The sequence below is a fragment of the Nipponia nippon genome, unplaced genomic scaffold, assembly GCF_047370975.1.
Source record: "Nipponia nippon isolate SJK-2023a ecotype South Korea unplaced genomic scaffold, ASM4737097v1 scaffold_17, whole genome shotgun sequence".
NCBI lineage: Eukaryota > Metazoa > Chordata > Aves > Pelecaniformes > Threskiornithidae > Nipponia > Nipponia nippon.
In genome coordinates, this window is record NW_028262333.1 from 2,497,086 (window position 1) to 2,515,244 (window position 18,159).

Consider the following 18,159-nt stretch of genomic DNA (forward strand, 5'->3'; position numbering starts at 1 on the left):
AAACCTCGCCGCCCGCCCGCTCCGCCAATGGGGGCCCGCGCGGTCCCGGCCGCCAATCAGCGCCCGCCGTGGGGGCAGCGGGGGCGGGGCCCGAGAGCCTCCCGGCGGGCTTTGCGCGCGGCTCCGCCCTGCCTCCCTGGGGCCGGGCGGGGAAGATGGCGGCGGGGACGGGCAGTGAGTGAGGGGCCTGTCGGGAGAGGCGGCGGGGAGCGGGCGGGCGGCGGCGAGGGAAGCGGCGGCGGCGGCGGAGCTGGGGCGGGAAGGGGAGGGGGGCGAGGGAACAGCCGGAGGAGAATTGAGCCGTTCGGGAGGGAGGGGGCGGGGCCAACGGTGGCGCGAGGGGGCGGGCCGCGGGAGGGCTGAGGCAATGGCCGGTGCGGCCGCCGGGGGGGGGGGAGTGGTCAGCGCCGAGGGGGTGGGGCCAGGGGAGCGGTGGGGCTGTGGCCGGTGCGACGCGGGGCGGGGCCAGCGGAGCGGTGGGGCTATGGCCGGTGCGGCCGCGGGGGGCGGGGCCAGCGGCCCGGGGGCGGGGCCAAGCGGTCGGGGTTCCGGGCTGGGGGTCCCCGGGGGCGCGGGTCCCTGCAGCCCTTCCATCTCCCGGCAGAGCACAAGCTGCTGAGCGCCGGCCCCACCGAGCCCTGGTCCATCCGCGAGAAGCTCTGCCTGGCCTCCTCCGTCATGCGGAGCGGGGACCAGAACTGGTAAGGGCGCGGGGCTGGGCGAGGGTCGCCTCCGCCGCTCGGGCTTTGGGGGCGCGGGAGGCTCCCCGGGCAGAGCAGGGGTTGTGTGCCGGGCCGGTGCGTGGCGGTTCGCCATGGCCGTTCGTTCTGCAACAGCTGATCGTAAATACTTCCGCTTTCCATGTACTTTCTGTTCAAAACCAAGCTGGGCTATTAAAGATGGGAATATTAGACGCGTGCCTTGAAAATCTTTTTGCTGCTGTCGTAACTACTGTGTGAAAACAAAAGTGTGTTAATCAGAACAGAGGGTAACGTTATTCCAACATAAACTGGAAGAGGTGAGTTGTGGTGAAGGAAGGAATTTGATCACAGGCTCCTGTGCGTTGCTTCTGCAGTTGTAGCTCTGTTTTGCTGCCTTTTTCCCCTCACCAAAGTAAAGTTGTGGAAATCAGCAGCTAGAAACTTGCTTTTCAAAGCAAGGGAGGGAAGCTGTTGTTTGTTTGGGAATAGGCAAATATTCTTGAGTCCAAGGGCTGTACTTCAACTATTCCCAAACATAAAAGGGTAGGACGAGAGGGAACGGCCTCAAGCTGCGCCAGGGCAGGGTTGGGTTGGGTATTAGGAAAAACTTCTTCCCCCAAAGGGCTGTCAGGCCCTGGCCCAGGCTGCCCAGGGCAGGGGCTGAGTCCCCATCCCTGGGGGGATTTAAAAGCCGGGGAGATGTGGTGCTTGGGGACATGGTTTAGTGGTGGCCTTGGCAGTGCTGGGTTAACAGTTGGACTCGATGATCTTAAAGGTCTTTTCCAACCTAAGCAATTCTATGATAACAACTCATTGGAAAGTTCGTTGTGTTTATGGGGGCGATTCAATGATGAACGTCAAGACAGGTCAGCATCTTTTCTCTGCATGTTGTTTGGGGAAGAAAGTAAGTTGACGGTGACTCGCCATTTCTCTCCTGTAGGGTCTCAGTCAGCAGAGCCATCAAACCTTTTGCAGAGCCTGGACGCCCGCCTGACTGGTTTTCCCAGAAGGTAAGATACTGGCATTTGAGTCTTGGAAAAAATGGGTTCTGCATGGGATATGCAAGACAGCTGCCTAAGATAATGTATTTGTTGTTTTTAAAAAAGATAGCAAAATTAATTTTAAAAAATCAGTTTTGTATGAATCAGATGAAATACATCTTTCTGTTTCTGAAATTAAATCTGAGCTTACAGTACAGTTGGATAAGGTTAAGGAAAAGACAAGGATGATCAAAGACATGAAACACCTTCCTTGTAAGGGATGGCTAAGGGTAAGATGAGTAACGGAGATAGGACAGATGTCCGTATAATCAGAAGTGGCATGAAGTTGAGGATGAATAAGCATTAATGATTAGTGGTTTGTCCAGTACAAGATTTAGAGGCTATTGAGTAAGACAGGAGGCAGGTTCAGAGCAAACCTAAAGAGGTTGTTCCTCGCCAGGCATGTAATTAATATGTGGAATTCCTTGCCCCAGGAATTTGTGGATGCCCTTATATTTTGGTGTGTCCTGCTGTTTGGGCAAGCACCTGGGATTTTTGTTGTATAAGGGACAGAGAGATTAAGAGAATCAAGGGAGGAGAAGCTGGGGTTTTTATGATGCTTACAGTTTCTTTAAGCTGTGAAACTGGCCTTGATAGAATGTTATTTTGTTTTCTCCATTGAAATATTTGTGGTTCCTGTTCACAGACAGAAACGTTACAGCTACAGTTTTCCTAATCATGCTTGCTTGCTTTGATTTTTAAATTATTAGTTGGGAGCGTCTGTTCTTTAGCTTTGTTTTGGAGATCAGCCTGGGCAGTGCTAGCGTAAAAGAGTGAATATGCTTCCTTGCTTTGCACTGCACTGAATTGTTGCCGTGGGGGAGAGTCTGGAGAAGACTGTCAGATAGGTTCGTGAAGTGTTAGACCTCTGAAGAAGGAGGAGCAAGTGCCCTGTAGGCTTTGTTGATAGGTGTTTGCTGACGCTGACCCTTTGGTGTCCTCTGACTTTCTTTGTTTCTTCTTAGCACTGTGCATCTCAGTATTCAGAGCTCTTGGAGACTACAGAGACCCCTAAGTGAGTACAAAGCCTGAAGCAAGCGCAGTCTGCGGCAGTTTTGGGTGGACTTGTCGGTTCTTACAGCAAAGGACTTGATAGCGCTCCTCCCAAAAGGAGCGTACAGGAATGAGGAGATTCAGTCGTGGTAGCTGGGGTGGGTGGACGGTGGGATCAGGGTATGGCAGGTGGGGGAGATTGGCAAGCCCAGGGTATTTCTTAGAACATGCTTCCCATATCTCCTTGTCTTGTCTCCTTTTTTCAGAAGACCAAAGTATTTCAGTAGCACATGGTTGTAAATCTGGTCACTGTGTACTTGTTAGTGTCTTCCGTGTGCCCCTGCTGTCGTTACAACACACGGCAGGGTGATTGGGGCCGCTTTGCCACCGCTCCATTTGTAAGAGATGCAGTGTGCGTTTGGGGCTTAACACAGCAAAAAGCAGCATTTATTTGCCTGGAATAAAACACTACATATTAGTCTTACCGATCAGAAGCTTTACACATAAAATGATCATTCAGAACAGGGGTAGAAAAGACAGCAAGAGTGAGAAGGGGAAATGTTTTGTACTTGTCTCTATTTTGCGGTGGTTTGTTATAATTTTGTGGTCAATGCTGTCACTACAGCTTTGTGGTCTCAGATATTTCTCACTCCTAAATCCAGGCATTTTGTTTTGAGACTTCGCATCAAATTAAATTAAAGGCAGGATGTTTAAAAGTAGTATCGGTTTGTGATAGTGCTGAATGATCTTCAGCACTAGAGTTGCAAAGACAAAAGACTTAGTAGAGTTACTGAGGAAAAAAATAGACGTTTCTTTGTGGGCAGTAAGAGTCTTCTCTGAAGTTGAACGATTGATTTTTTTTCAAGTTGAGAATTTGCGGTGGGCTTGCATCTTTGATCTATTCCTGAAGTCTTTAACACTGGACGCATTTAAGAATTAGATAAACTTTTCAGAAGAGGTTGTTTGAACGTTGTGCTGTCCAATATCATTTAAGAGAAACTGGAAGAGGAGGTTGATTTTTTTTGTGCGCGTTTGTGTGAGGAATGACAGACAGCAGCCGTTTATGAAAGGAGAAATGGGGTTTTCTGTGTTTCATGTCTGAACTGTTTTGGTTTTCTCTTATTCTATAGGAGAAAACGTGGGGAGAAGGGAGAAGTTGTGGAAACCGTGGAAGATGTTATTGTGCGGAAACTGACTGCAGAACGAGTTGAGGAGTTGAAGAAAATGATTAAAGAAACACAGGAGAAATACAGGTGTGTGGCAGAGGCATGAAGCTGCGGTGCACCTGAGAGTCCCGTCTTGAAAGAGTGGCCTAAGTGGGATGGTGCTGGGGTGAAAATGCCGCTCAGGGCTTATTGTTCAGTGATAAGTAAGAAGATTTTCTGATTACAGGCAGCTGAAGAAGGATGCAGAGCTGATCCAGGCCGGACACATGGATAACAGACTGGAGGAGCTGTGCAATGAGATTATGATGTAGGTTATTTAATTATTTCCATATTATGCTTTTTTCTGAGATTGTAGTTGCCTGATGCTGTGTGTTTGTCAGACACCTCTTGCTCCGCATATGTTGGGTTAGGAGAAACAGGGCAGCTGGGCAGATGCTTTGGCCTCTGAGGGTGGACTTAGTTTAGATTGGGGGGCACCAGCTTGTGCCGAACAGCTTTTGGAGTTTCTCAGTGAAGAGCTCGGGGATGGCTTGCAACATCGTGCTTGCCTCCTCCGTTTTGATAATGAGCTGGAAGTGAAATTCCCTGCCAAGTGTGTCGTTCTCTGACCCTGCCAAGTGCGTCGTTCCCTCACCGGGCTCTGACTCTGCTTCCCTCCTCCGAGGGTTTGAGCCTGAGTCCGCAGGGGCAGGTCGCTGTTTGGAGAGAATGGGGTGGGGGTCAGTAAGCTGCAGGAGGAGCCAAGGGGAAGTGGGACACCGTGTGACAGGAGGTTTTGGTTCCGTATACAGAAAGAAGAAAATGGAGGAAGAGGAGGCAGAAGTCAAGAGGAAGGCTACAGATGCTGCTTATCAGGGTAAGCTGGAAATGAGCTTCCTTACTCCTCCTCAGAGAGAGATGCGTGTGTTCATAGGAACATTTGGGAAATATTGAAGTCTTATTAAGACCTGTTCAGAAGGAATTCCGTGACCCTAGGAGTTTGAAAGAAAGATTATATTCTCTTTCCAGCACTGTATTTGTAACAGGGCAAAACGCAGAGACTTCTAAGAAGGGAATAAATTCTGTAGAAAAGGTATATCTAAGAGGAAGCAGGATTAGCAAGGAGCTCTCTGTTAGAGTGTCAGGCTTTTCACCCCTTTAGTTTTCCCTACAGGTTTAGTATTGTCTGAAGATAAAATGAAGAGAGATTTGTTCTGAATGTTTAATTCATTTATAATTCTCGGGGCAATTCAGTGAACTAACCTACCAGTGGTGGGAGGTGGTGACTACCCAACTGCTACAGAAATCTGAAATTAAAGTGCATTACCCAATGCTAGAGTTTTATTTGTGAACTGAGCGTAGTGTGGTGCAAGACATTCCTACAATAGAAATGGTTTTCTTAGGGTTCTTTAGGACAAAGTCAGAGGTAACTCTCAGGGACTGTCCAAGATGGAGTCATGGAGTCTCACTTTTTTTTTCTGTTCTCTCCCAGCTCGTCAGGCCATTAAGAATCCGCCACGACGATTAACGGGTGTGATGGTTCGCTCCCCTGCGGGCTCAACCTCCCCAGGGGGGGACTATGCTCTGGGAGATCTGTCTCAGCCCGCTGTGGACGAGGCCAGTCCGGGGGTAAGGATGCTTCCTATGGTAAGAGGGAAGGACCAGCCTGGGACATGGGGCTCTGCGTCCATCATGGAACAGGAGCCTGGGGAGAAGCCCTTGCCTTGTTTTGCCGACTTTTCACTGTGGTAGTGCTGTAGTGTGGTTGATGTACAGTGCTGCTCGAGAGACGTGTCCTCTTCCGTGTCTGTGATGATCAGGTGCCTGAATCAAAGGCTACGTAGGGGCAGCAGTGGGTTGGCCAGGCAGTTTTCTGTGTGTGCCTGGGAAATGGCACTACAGGGCAGGGAAAGGGTGCGAGCATACGCCTGGAGTAGGTGTAGCGAGTGAATGGAGTAGGTGTCTGTGGCGTGCTGGATCAATGCTCTTGGGGGAAGGAGCAAGTGGGGCTAGTCCGTGTGGTGGAGTGTGGCTTTGAACAGTGTGGTTTTTCTCTTTCTCAGGTCACTCCAGGGACATTGCCCAGCACCCCAGTTGCCTCCTTCATTGGAATCCCTGACACCCCTCCAGGCTCTGCTCCCCTGGATGCCCCCATGACCCCAGTCACTGATGATTCACCCCAGAAAAAGATGCTAGGACAAAAAGCAACTCCGCCTCCTTCCCCTCTGCTCTCAGAGCTGCTGAAGAAGGGCAGTCTCCTGCCCACAAGCCCCAGGCTGGTATGGAGCTCTCTGCTCATATATGCAAGCACACAAACAATTAGCTCCAGACTCTCCCACTGAAAAAGGGGGAGCTGCAAAGGCTTTTTAAAAACATACAGTTCTTGTGAGAGTCCCAACAGAAGTGATATCTGAGAGATATAATTACCCCTGTGAGCCACAGAGGTGGGACCCTTTCCTGGCAGTACTGTGGGTGCAGGACTGCAGGAATTATTCAGCACATAGGACTGGCTGTCTCCCTCAGTCATGTGGAGCTGGAGTTGCAGGCTTTGCTAGAGGAAATCATTCTCCCCAGGGGAGGGGGCGTTAGTCAGCATCAGCCCGATCAGTCTCCGTGGAGGTGTTCTTGGTGATTCCTGCTTTGGGCTCGCAGTTCTTCTTTACATCTTGGCAGGAAGCTGAGCTTCAATATTTGTAATGGGTCTTAGCATAGGAGTAGGGAGCCCTTTAATGGGTTTATGACCAATATTGAAGTGCTTCAGTCCTCTCATAGTTGTAGACAGTTATTAAAATCACGGTGATGACAAGCCACTTTGACCCTGCTGGTGTTAGTGACCCTGGAAGTCGTAGGAGGGCGACCATTGCTGACACTTTTCAGAGCCCAGTTTGAAAACAGCAGCCATCAGCCTGCCCGTGGCACGGATTCCCTGTGTTAGTGCTTGTGTGATGGAATAGGTGTATTTCTGTTGACTTTCTTTTTTTTAATAGTCAGATTTGGGGTCTTTTCTATTTGTTAGCTTGGGTAAATGTTCCATGGGTTCTGTTTGCAGGGTGCAATGTAACGTAGGGTGGAGCAAGGAAAGATAATGGCTGTGGAAGACTGGGTTTTCTTTGTATCGACAGGGCTGGTTTACGTCGGCTTCAAGGTCCATCATAGGTTTACTGCGTGACCTTGACAGAGTTACTTGCCATCTTGGTGCTTCAGTTTCCCTTAACTCAAAATAAGGGATAATTCCATGCCATCTCAGGGGGTAGACAGACCAGTGTCTGTAAAGGATTGTGAGGTCCTTGAACAGAGGAACTAAGGTAGAGCAAATGATGTATTTGGCCTAACTTCAAAGGAAGGTGGCACTGCAGCTGCATTGTAGCTGAAAACAGCAACTAATTTCAGACTGTCACGTTGTGCTCTCGCATAAGGGGCCTCAGGCAGGGACTAGACTGGACAAAAAGCGCAAAAGAAATGCTGAGACAGCAAATGACGGACATATTTGTGGAGGTGCAGATCTGGCAGAGAATCACTGATGTGGCGGTATCTCCAGGATCTTCAGTTGTGTCCTCCTTTGGCAGGTCGGTGAAAACGAAATGGCAGTGGCTTCTGGTCACATGAACAGCTCAGGAGTCCTGCTGGAGGTAGGAAGCGTCCTTCCAGTGCTGCACAGTGGGGAAATGCAGTCGGCACCTGGTGCTGTCCCTGCATCTCCTGCTGCTTCAGGTAACTCAGGACTCTCCCTGTACAGTTCTCCCTTCAGATGTTCCCTCAGACTGTTCTGTGAATTCTCTTTGGAGGGAGATGAGGGACATCTGGCCTGGCTGGTTTCGGGGCTTCTTTATGAGTTGTATTCCTATTTCTGTGTCCCTGTCCCTCTCACCCCTACTGTTTTTTTTAAGAAGACTCTAATCCTTACAGAAAAAAGGAGTGCCTTGATCTGAAATGACCAAAACAATTAGCCTTGATTCGATCCTGGTCCATGCAGTCTAGTTTGCTGGTTTTGACACTGGCTCATACCAGGCATTTCAGTGTAGAAAGAAAGGGTTAGTTGACCGGGAACTGGGGAAAAACTGGTCTAGTATCTGATTCCCAATGTGTCAAACTGCAGCTCCCTGTGAATCTGGAGAACTCATGTATCTTACCTCTGCTTTAGCTTAGAGGTTCAGGATTAGACCACAGGAGACTGTGAGCTCCCGAGTAAGTTCCACAGAGCGGGGTGAGAGGGACAGTGCAAGAGTCTTCGTGCTGGGCCTTGTCAGAACAACGTGCCTAGGGTGAAGTTTCTTCTCAGCTCATGCTAACCAGTGATTCAGTCACATTGTCTGCAACTGAGGATTTCTGCCATTCGTTCATGTATAATTCCATATGAATAATCTCACTTTCCTTATCCACGTCTGTTCTTTAAGACCTGTTAATTCAGTCCAGACGGTTCAGTAAATTCAGACTGGAAATGACAGCTGAGTGGCAACCTTTGCTATAAGAGGAATTCTCCAGGAAAGACCTGCAAAGAGATCCCCTTTGCTTCCTTCCAGCTCCTGTGATGACTGTTTGTCTTGGCTTACCTTGTGTGGCTCTCTCAGCACTGGGTTTCAGATTTCCCATAACTGTATTGGGACGAGCCTTTGGAAGGGCATCTCTCTGCATGTGTGGCTTAGCCTGTCCAGCCCTTACGTTGAACACGGTGTCCCCTGGTCTGCATGATCCTGTCTCAGACTGCACACACAAAGGAGTCGTGCATTTTTGGTGCGGGTTCTCCCTATAGCTTTTGGGACTGTTTATAGGTACCTCTCAGTGTCTTTTCCCAGAAGGAGCCACCAGACAGCGAAGGGCCCAGTGGTGGTTTTGTGGACTTCAGTGGTGGCTGCTTCTTGCTCATGTGCTTTTCCCTTCTACTCTCTGTTAGGTGCTCCTACGCTTTCCCGGCTTTTAGAAGCTGGTCCTGCACAGTTCACCTCACCTCTTGCTTCCTTCTCCGCTGTTGCCAGCGAACCTCCAGCTAAGCTCCTGCCACCCCCCGTAGAGCCTGTGTCCCAGGCAACCATTGTCATGATGCCCGCGCTGTCAGCACCCTCCGTTGTGCCACCAGCTGCAGCTCCAGAAAGCGTAGCCACAGGTGCGTTCCTGAACTACGCACTCGTAGGTCATGCACTGCTGGAAAACGGAAATTCCCGTGGGATCAGCACCCAGCGAGCCGGCCTTTTGTCACCTCAGACTCGCCATCCTTGGTGAAAGGATGGTTACGGCTGGGTTCTGGAACAAACAGATGGTTTTAAACAAGATTTGCTGGGTGGGGGTGCTAATGGTATCTTGCTGGATTGCGGTTCAAGGGCTGGAACCTCACTTTGTCTCTACTGTGGGAAAGCAAAGCCGTATTTGTCTTTTGTTTTTCTAAGCCATGCTGTTGTGGGTGGACCTGGGATACTTGCGGTTGGTGCCTGGTCTTATCTGCTGCAGTATTTGTTTATGTGGGCTTGGCTTCTCCAGACTGGTCTCTGATTGTCACCCTCCTCCTTGTGCAGTGAGCCAGCCAGAAGCCTGTGTTTCCATGGAGGCAGTGTCTGATTCCCATACCGTGACAGTGTCCATGGACAGCAGCGAAATATCCATGATCATTGATTCCATCAAGAAAGAGTGTCTGGGTTCTGGGGCTGGCAGCACTGCGGGGTCTTCCAAAGATCACTGCATGGATGGGAAGGAAGACCTGGATTTGGCTGAGAAAATGGATATTGCAGTGTCCTATACGGGGGAAGAGCTGGACTTCGATACTGTTGGAAATATTATAGCCATCATTGAGGACAAGGTAAATGAGCAAAGGAGAGTGCCAGTGCCTTTTGCTCCACAACCAGTTAGGTTAATCTCAAGTGATTACTGTTCACCAATTTAGTTAGTTTAAACAAGCAAGAAATAACTATTCCAAAATGCACATTCTTGCCATCGTTGTCCAGATCAGTAGGAAATGACCCTGTGACACCACTGCTGCTAGTCTGCCACGTTTATCCTGCTGCTCCTCTTCAGAGTGCAGAAAGAAATCTTCTTCCTCATGTTGGGTAGGGTTTGGGTCACGTCTCTGGCAGACAAACGAGCGCCACTTGCAGCAGACTTTCCAGGAGTGCTGTCTTTCTGAAACGGAAGCTCCACGGGAGACTCCACAGGGAGTGATACGAGTCTGGCTGCGAAAGGCAACTTTATAAACCCAGTAGACCCTGTTTTCCACAATTGTCTCATTACCAAATAACGTGAACTTTTTTTTAATCCCTGTTTTCTGACCTTGGCCTGCACTGCTGTGTGTTTGTTTTGGCAATAAAGGTAGATGACCACCCTGAAGTCCTGGATGCAGCAGTTGTTGAAGCTGCTCTGTCTTCTTTCTGCGAAGATACCGACGACCCTCAGACCCTGCCTGGCCCGTGGGAACACTCAATTCGTCAGGAGCATGAGAAACAGGCCCAGATACCCCAAGTGTCTGTGACGGTGAAGCAGGAGAGACTGGAGTGTGAGGAGCCAGAGGCAAAGGGAATTCGAGACCTCATGGGCATTGGCGAGCTGGGATCAGAAATAAAGACAGAACCTGCGGAGCAGGAGCAAAATCAGCTGGGCCCTGAGGAAACCATACCAGCCACCGCAAGAGTGACGGAAACACCAGAGCTTAGAAGTCAAGAGATAGAAGAGGATCAAAGAGCAGCTGTAGCAGCAGGAGAGACTTCTGAAATTGAGATAGAATCGGCCAAGGGAGAAGACGCGGTGCACAATACAGTGAAGACAGAGGTATGTGAGCAGAGAGGCTGTCTGGAACTGGTGTGGGGAAAGAAAGGAGCAGTTGTGGCAGGTAGGAGAGAAGTTTAGAGGAAGGATGACTGCTGGGTTGGAGGTGACCCTTCAATGAATGTGACTGACTGTTTTCTGGGGAGTCATGCTGCTGATCCGTTCAATCTGCAGAGAAGCTCTCTGCTTTAGGCAGTACCTTTATGTATCTTCCCCCGCCCATGTGCAAAATTGCTGTTGGGAAGGTGCTCAGCGAGCTTCATTGCCTTGAGTTAGGTTAGGGTGAGTGAGATGTGCCCACACCTTCACTGAAGTAAGCTGACACAAACATCTAGATTTGTGCATTTCTCTTCCCTCCAGACCCCACCTGATGATGATTCATCCCCTCCACAAGTCCCAAATGTGAGTGAAGACTCCTCACAGGCTGATGTTCAGCACAAATTTGAGCTGTCAGGTAACTTAATTCAGCTAGGAAATCTTTTACATGCAACATTATTAGCTGGATAGATGGCAGTGATCTGGTTCAGGTTTTTTGGGGAGGAGGGAGAAAAGATATGTGTAGGAACAGTGGTAATTACTGCAGGACAGTAGGCATTGGTGCAGGAGCTTTTGTAGGAAAGACTGCTTTGGAGAATCAACCTTTCTGCTTTTCTTTCTTTCACAGAGTCAATGAAGGAGGAGGCCCAAGCCCTGTTTAGGAGTCAGATGAAGGTAATTCTGGATTGGTTGTAGTCATCTTGGGTTCGTTAGTAGCATCTCACTGCTGCTGCTTCCTGGCTCTCATCTGCTGAAAAGCAAAGCTTTTCAGCTTTCTGCACTGAGAAGAAAATCAGGCAGTCTGCAGTGGGAGCTAAAGGGGAGATTGCTTCGGGCGCTGTAAAGCTGCGTGTATGTGTGTCTGTTTGTGGGGGGCGAGGCAGGGCAGGATAGAGCGATGAGGACTTTGCGAAAGTGCCCGTACAGTTGTCAGCAGCCGTAGCAAGAAAATCACTTTGCTTGCTGAACCATAGTTGCTTTGGAGACTCTGAGTTGCTGCTGTAGCTGGCTGTGCATGCTCATGAACCCTCTGTCTTTCAGGATGGGCAGGGTGAAGAGGATGATGAGGATGGTGCCAGTGAGGCTGCCAGTTTGGAGGAACCCAAAGAAGAAGATCAGGGTGAGGGATATCTGTCAGAGATGGATAACGAACCCCCCGTGAGTGAGAGCGATGATGGCTTCAGTGTCCATAATGCACCTTTGCAGTCTCACACGCTGGCCGACTCCATCCCCAGCAGCCCAGCCTCCTCGCAGTTGTGAGTATCAGCGAAGCTCTCAGGCTCGCAGGTGCAAATCCCAGGCTGTTTTGTGGAGGGAGCGTAGGGTTCTCGTTCCTGTTTTGCTGACTGAGTGGGTCCAAAGGGGGAATTTGTTGGTGATGTGTGTGGTTCTCACAAGTTGCAAGTGTGCAGACAGCACCATAGTACCAGGCCCCATTTTTTTCTTTCCGTCTTTGGCGTGGGTTAGCATAGGCATGTCAAAGGCACAATAAACCATAAGGTTTCTGCTCCGAGGCAGCACGCAGACTCCTGAAGGAAGTCCTGTTCTTTTCTTCCCAGCTCAGTGTGCAGCGAGGACCAGGAAGCAATACAGGCCCAGAAGATCTGGAAGAAAGCCATCATGCTAGTTTGGAGAGCAGCAGCTAATCACAGGTGAGTTTGATGTCTTGAGAACTGGCAGAAAGAAGTGACTAATCCTAGACAAGTTTCTGCTCTCCCATCTCGGAAGCTCGTCTGCCTTGGTACCGGGAGAGGATGAATCATATTGTTACTGGTAGCAGACAAATAAACATGAGAGCACGAAACAAATATTTACCAGCAAGGATGGGGCACTAAGCGGACTCCTTCTCTCTGCAGGTACGCCAATGTCTTCCTACAGCCTGTGACTGATGATATAGCACCAGGCTACCACAGTATTGTGCAGAGGTGAGTCTCGGCAGTCTTCTCTCATTAGGACTCTGTATATTTGCATATTTGCGTAGGGATTTCTGGCAGGAACGATGTAGTTTTTGGCTGCCATGCAGACTGCAAGACTCGGAAAATTTTTTTTTTCTGGCATGATTCAGTCAGAAACAGGTTTCCCCAAGAAAAGGGTCGTCTTCAGTAACAGATACGCGTCTTTACACAGCCCTGTCTTTGAATGAAGTACGCTGACTTACACAGAACATTTTTTATCAGTAAGGTGGTATGTGACTGATCTGCTTCTCCGAGTTTCTGTCCAAGGGTAGGATTTAATATTTGAAATTCCCAAGACCTGTCTTCTTCAATCAGCACTTTTTACTGCCCCAGATAGTGGACTCTTCTGGAAGAATTACCAGAATCCCCTGCTAGCCCCCAAAATCTCTCCTAAACCGTTCAGTGGCTGCAGCTCTAGCTCCTTAGTGTCTCCTCCAGTGATGCCTCTCCTGAGGCATCTGTGACGCCGTTGTTACCATTCATGGTAACTGGTGGACAGCTTGTGTCTTCTGACCCGAGGCCTTGGTACTCGGGAACACAGCCTGTGTGGGGGAGAACCTATTTGGCTAAATTAAATAGATGGTTTAACGAGATGTGTCACAGACCCAGGGCTGTTTGCAACAGAGAGGGGCAAGAGTTAAATATTTCTGTTGCTGTTTTGACTGCATTTCTTTCATAGGCCAATGGATTTATCTACCATCAAAAAGAACATTGAGAATGGGCTGATACGAACCACAGCTGAGTTCCAGCGTGATATTATGCTGATGTTTCAAAACGCAGTTATGTACAACAGCTCTGACCACGATGTGTACCACATGGCTGTGGAGATGCAGCGAGATGTCCTGGAGCAGATCCAGGTAAAGTACAGACCTGAGGCCAGTGCAGGGCAGAGCATCTGCCTTGGTCCGTAGGGATGAGGACTTCGGGATGTGAGACGACAGTTTCACTCACGGTGTCTTTGAATGAAGTAGTCACATCTTTCCCTGCATCTCTCTTGTGCTAGCTCAGGTGTTTGTGGTGAACTAGACTGTGGATAATTTAAAACTAACACAGCAAAATGTTTTTTAGGTTCAGCCCAGACCTATTTCAAATCTAATTTCCTTCAGGGAAATGCTTAGGCCAGCAAGAACCAGGGTGTGGTTCAGGAACAGAAACAAGCAACAAGAATGGTGAATGACAGGGGACGCGATTGCTTCTTTTGGTGGCTGTGCTGGTTTGTGCTGGTTTAAAGTGTACATGAAACTGTGTCCTGTGAATATACGCCACTTAAAATTTCTGGTGAAGTAGAGTGGCCCAACTGGCAGGGCTAACAGAGTTTGAACCAGGGTTTTATAGTTCCTCAGGACTTGTGGCTTCTGAGGTAAATGGGGGAACTTATTCTGAGCAGCAGACAAGGAACTGAAACTGCCTCTGACCCAATCATTGCCAGCCTGTGGTTTGTGATAGTTAACTGACACACACTCACTGAGCTTGTTTTGCCTGAGAATCTTAAGAGAGTGTGGTTTTCTTGCAGCAATTTCTGGCCACACAACTGATCATGCAAACATCGGAGTCAGGGATCAGTGCAAAGAGCCTGCGTGGGCGAGACTCCACTCGCAAGCAAGATGCTTCGGAGAAGGTGAGAGTGCTGCACCCTGTGGAAGGGCACTCGGTATCTTTTGGAGAATCCCAAGATACTGCATGAAGTTCCCATACCAAAGACAGGCAGAATGTGTTTTGAGATTGCAATGGCTCCAGCATCTTCTTGTGAACAAATTTTTCTTTAAATGTGGCCATTGCTTAGATTTTAGCTCTGGAGCTGTACATCGTCCCAGAGGCAGGTCTTATGAATTATTTCTGTAATCCCAATACCTCTGTTCCCTGTTTTTAAAAAAAAGCCATGAAAAGTGTAGGGAAATGAACAACAGAGTATTGGAAGAGGCACGATGTGGCAGGAAGGTGAAGGTGTAGAGAACTGGAAGACTAGCCTCTGCCGTGTTCTTCACTTCCTACTCAGATTTTAGAACCAGGGAATCACTCCGGTCTGGTTTGCTGTGTAAAACACACCAGAGAACCTTTGACTTCCACACTGATCTGAACTAATAGCAGCGTAGATATTTTTTTTTCCTGCTGTAAGGACGCATCCAGACTTGATTAAGTGATCTCAAGTGCTCTCAGCTGGTGCACACGACATTGTGACGGCAAGGACTGCCTGGCTGGTTGTAGTGGCGACTGCACAGTGCAGAGATTGTTTGGTAGACCAGGCCTTGCCATGGCCGAGGAGGGAATATCCCTTTCCTAGCTTTCTGCCTCTCGCAGCATCCCTCTTTTGTCCGTTTTTATGTTCCTGCTGCATAAGACTGATGCCATGTGGGAAAGGGAGTGGGGCACACGTTTCTCTACGCTCGTGTGTGGGCTCAGTGCTTCTATGTGGTGTGTGCATTTCCGTATCTGATATCTGATAAGTCCTTCTGTTTGGCCTTTTAACAGGACAGTGTCCCAATGGGCTCTCCTGCCTTCCTTCTCTCTCTCTTTGTAAGTATTGAAAGGCTCCAGCCGGTACTGCAGTACTGCTGGCAGTGTGCTCTGCTCCTTGTCTGGGTGATCACTGCACTGTCACAGCACCCTTAGCATTGCAGCGGTGTGTGTTTAACTCAGGGGCTGTACAACCACGATCGTTAGAGAAGAAACATCTCAGTCCCTTGTTCTCAGCGTGGGGGAGTGGGAGGGGCTTCAGGCTTTTCTTCTGGTTCCAAGTGTTCTCGTTCTGTCATCTGCCTTTGCTTTTTTCCACAACTTCTCTCCTGCTTTCTTTCCATATAAGTGGGAAGACAGACCAAGTGGTGCAGTACTGTAGTTCTTACATCTCTTGTGCTTATACAGCAGCCCCCTCCGCACGTTCGAGACAGTGCAAAGGGTCTTGGGAAGGTGAGGAGTCAGCTGTGTACTCCTTTATCATTCACGGTCCAGAAGGGAAATAAGATACTCTGCAGAAATACCTTGCTCTGTGCCTGTGGTGATCTGGAAGTGTTTGGAAAAATATTCCCTCCGGGAAACCCCAAGTCTCTGAGTTGCGGGGAGGAGAGAAGGGAGGAAGATGGAGAGTTGTTTTTTTCTCTCGCATATATCTAAAGACAGAGGAGTACTCCAGGAGAGTCAGCATGTCAGCCAGAGGGAGAGGGCAGCGGATCAAAGGAAGCTCTCAGCTCGCCTTCTACTCATGGAAAGGAGCTGTGCGGAGAAACTAGGGAGCTAGTGCCAGGGTCACTCAACTGGAGGAGCACTTCCCGTAGGGACCAGCAGCTGATAAGGTAGGTTAGTCAGCAGTTTCCTCTTCCCATCTTAAGAGCCAAGCTAGAATCTGCCACTTAGGAGAAAGCCTGCACTGCACAGGCTCCGAAAGCATCTGTCTGGGCGAGAGCCCTGTTGCCTCTCTCTGCCCTGGCTGCCAGCAGCGCACAGAGATGCTGCAAATCCAGCACCTGTGCTGTGTCCAGAGCGAATTGTAGGTAGGTCTGCAGGCAGGCTGCCCCAGGCCTTCGTAGGGCAGCTTCCCTTTCTCCTGTTTGGAAGGTGTGAAAAGTTGTTACCAGATGCACAATTCCTTACCTCCCCGAGTGCTGGAGGAAGTCTTTTTGCGTTTAGGGTTGCATAACTCGCTCTTTTTGTTTGCCTTGTGACTAGGACGGCGGCACCAGAGGGCGTCGCTGTGCCATCGAGGCAGACATGAAGATGAAGAAATGATGCTGCAGGCAGACAGAAAATCCCAGCACCTGGCATCCAGAGCTGGAGCGCAAGCAAGATGCTGTTAACAGCTGTTGGGAGGAGGAAGAAAAGCTTGCAGGTCCATTTCTGGAACCTGGTCCGCCTTCTTCGCTTGCCCCTCTGGAAAGCAGCGTCTCGTCGGAATGTGTAACCCAAAGAAACTTCCCTGGAGGGGAAGACTAGCCCCCCTGCCTGTTTTAGGGCAGTCGTCTTGGGCTTCATCAGTGTTCTGGTGTTAGCTAGCAACTGGTGGCTCGTATGTACTGTAATGTGAAGTGTACAGATTTTTACTAGTGATGTGTAAATGTGTATGTATATTAAAGTCTGGGAACAAATCCAGTGTACAGCGTGCAGTGTACTTAGCATCGCAGCTCTGCAATGAGGAGCCCGGGGTTTGTACAAGGGTGCGTACGTGTCTTGAATATCTGCAGATATAACTCTCTTCCAGTCATCCATACAGCACCCAAGCACGGCAGAGCTTTGACACTAGAGACAATCCGTTAATCGTGGGAATGTTGGATGGAGGGGAAGATTCCCTGCTTGAGCGTGTGAGAATATGGCACTGTTGCGATGAAACGGGAGATCTAACCATGAGAAGTTAAACACTACAGTCTTGTTGGAGCTTTCCTTAAGAGACCAATGTACTGAAACGTACCTTGCGTTCTTTCCCCAGCAATTTGTCAGAGTGAGAATCTCCTGCCATTCCAGCAGCTGTAGGCATGCTAGTACCTGGTTTCACACTGGAGCTTGTGAACTGTTTCTCTCCACTGGAAATTACGGTTCTTTCCCTCAGCAGCACGGATGCTTAACTGAGTTTTAAGTTCTTTCTGACAATTTTCAAGCCACCTTCTTCTTTTCTGCTCGTACGACCTGTGAGGTGAAACTTGCATATTTTCTACCCCCATGACCTTCCAGGGGAAAAAAAAAAACGAACCAACGTTATCCTTCCTGATGCTTGCAGCGGCTGGGAGTGGGCTGCGCGTCTTCGTGCAGCAGGTACAGGGCGCAACTTTATGACACAGAAGTTGCAGGAAACTGAGCCGCTGCGATTAAGACCAGAGGGATTTTTACCTTACCTTGATTTTTCACAAGTTTTGTGTTGAAATTGGTTATGCCTGCTGTGTTGAGTCCCGTGTTTGGCTGAGGTGTATTTCCATCAAGAATCACTCTACGTTTGAGGCTAGAAATGTAGAATCCTTTGGTTTGCTGGCTGGTTAATTTTCCTTCACTGCTGAAATTGGGAACGAATTTCCGATTTGGACTTTGATGGCCTCGGTTTCCAGAGATGACAGGTTGTTAAGTTCATAGCACAAAAAGTTACGTGTTTCTTTTGGTTTCTGGTACTTTATGGAATAATTTAAGTTGGAAGGGACCTCTGAGCGTTTCTCCAGTCCAACCTGCTGCTCAAAGCAGGGCCAGCTTCAGAGGTAGATGGGGTTGCTCGGAGCCTTGTCAGGTTTTGAAAATCTCCAAGGATGGAGATTTCCCTAACCCCTCTGGACAACTTCTTTCAGTGCTTACCCACCCCCACGGAGTAAACATTTACCTCGTATCCAGTCTGAATTTCCTTCAGTGCAGCTTGTCGCTGCCTCCTCTCCTTTCGCTGCAGGCCACTAAGAGTCGCACTCCGTCTCCTGTAACGCCTCTGCCCCGTCTTTGTCCGTGTTGAGCAGCTGAAGCTGCAGCGCGCGGGAGGACCTTCATCATGCCCGCTAGTAACTCACTTTCGTTATGGAAAGCACCGCTGTTCGTTCCTGCCCTAGGTTTCTTCTCTTAACCAGATATTTTTCCTTCAAAG

The 18,159-nt window shown here is 49.3% G+C and overlaps 1 protein-coding gene across 4 annotated transcripts; it reads left to right on the forward strand.

The window, feature by feature from the left end:
• The first annotated feature begins 19 nt into the window (after window positions 1-19).
• BRD8 (bromodomain containing 8) lies at window positions 20-16,700 on the forward strand. Of its 4 annotated transcripts, XR_015703953.1 has the most exons (23): window positions 20-174; window positions 605-701; window positions 1,642-1,711; window positions 2,707-2,756; window positions 3,865-3,987; window positions 4,127-4,207; window positions 4,692-4,756; window positions 5,372-5,508; window positions 5,943-6,158; window positions 7,446-7,590; window positions 8,771-8,980; window positions 9,387-9,667; window positions 10,174-10,629; window positions 10,987-11,080; window positions 11,291-11,337; window positions 11,704-11,918; window positions 12,222-12,314; window positions 12,519-12,587; window positions 13,297-13,474; window positions 14,131-14,235; window positions 15,087-15,131; window positions 15,731-15,907; window positions 16,281-16,700. XR_015703953.1 is itself a non-coding variant. In XM_087754114.1 (22 exons), the coding sequence occupies exons 1-22, from the start codon at window positions 156-158 to the stop codon at window positions 16,338-16,340; spliced, it is 2,856 nt and encodes a 951-aa protein (XP_087610240.1). In that variant the 5' UTR covers window positions 20-155; the 3' UTR covers window positions 16,341-16,700. The 4 variants fall into 4 exon arrangements, 3 of the variants coding, with proteins under 3 accessions (XP_087610240.1, XP_087610241.1, XP_087610242.1); XM_087754114.1 differs by lacking the exon at window positions 15,731-15,907; XM_087754115.1 differs by lacking the exons at window positions 15,087-15,131; window positions 15,731-15,907.
• The last annotated feature ends 1,459 nt before the right edge of the window (window positions 16,701-18,159 follow it).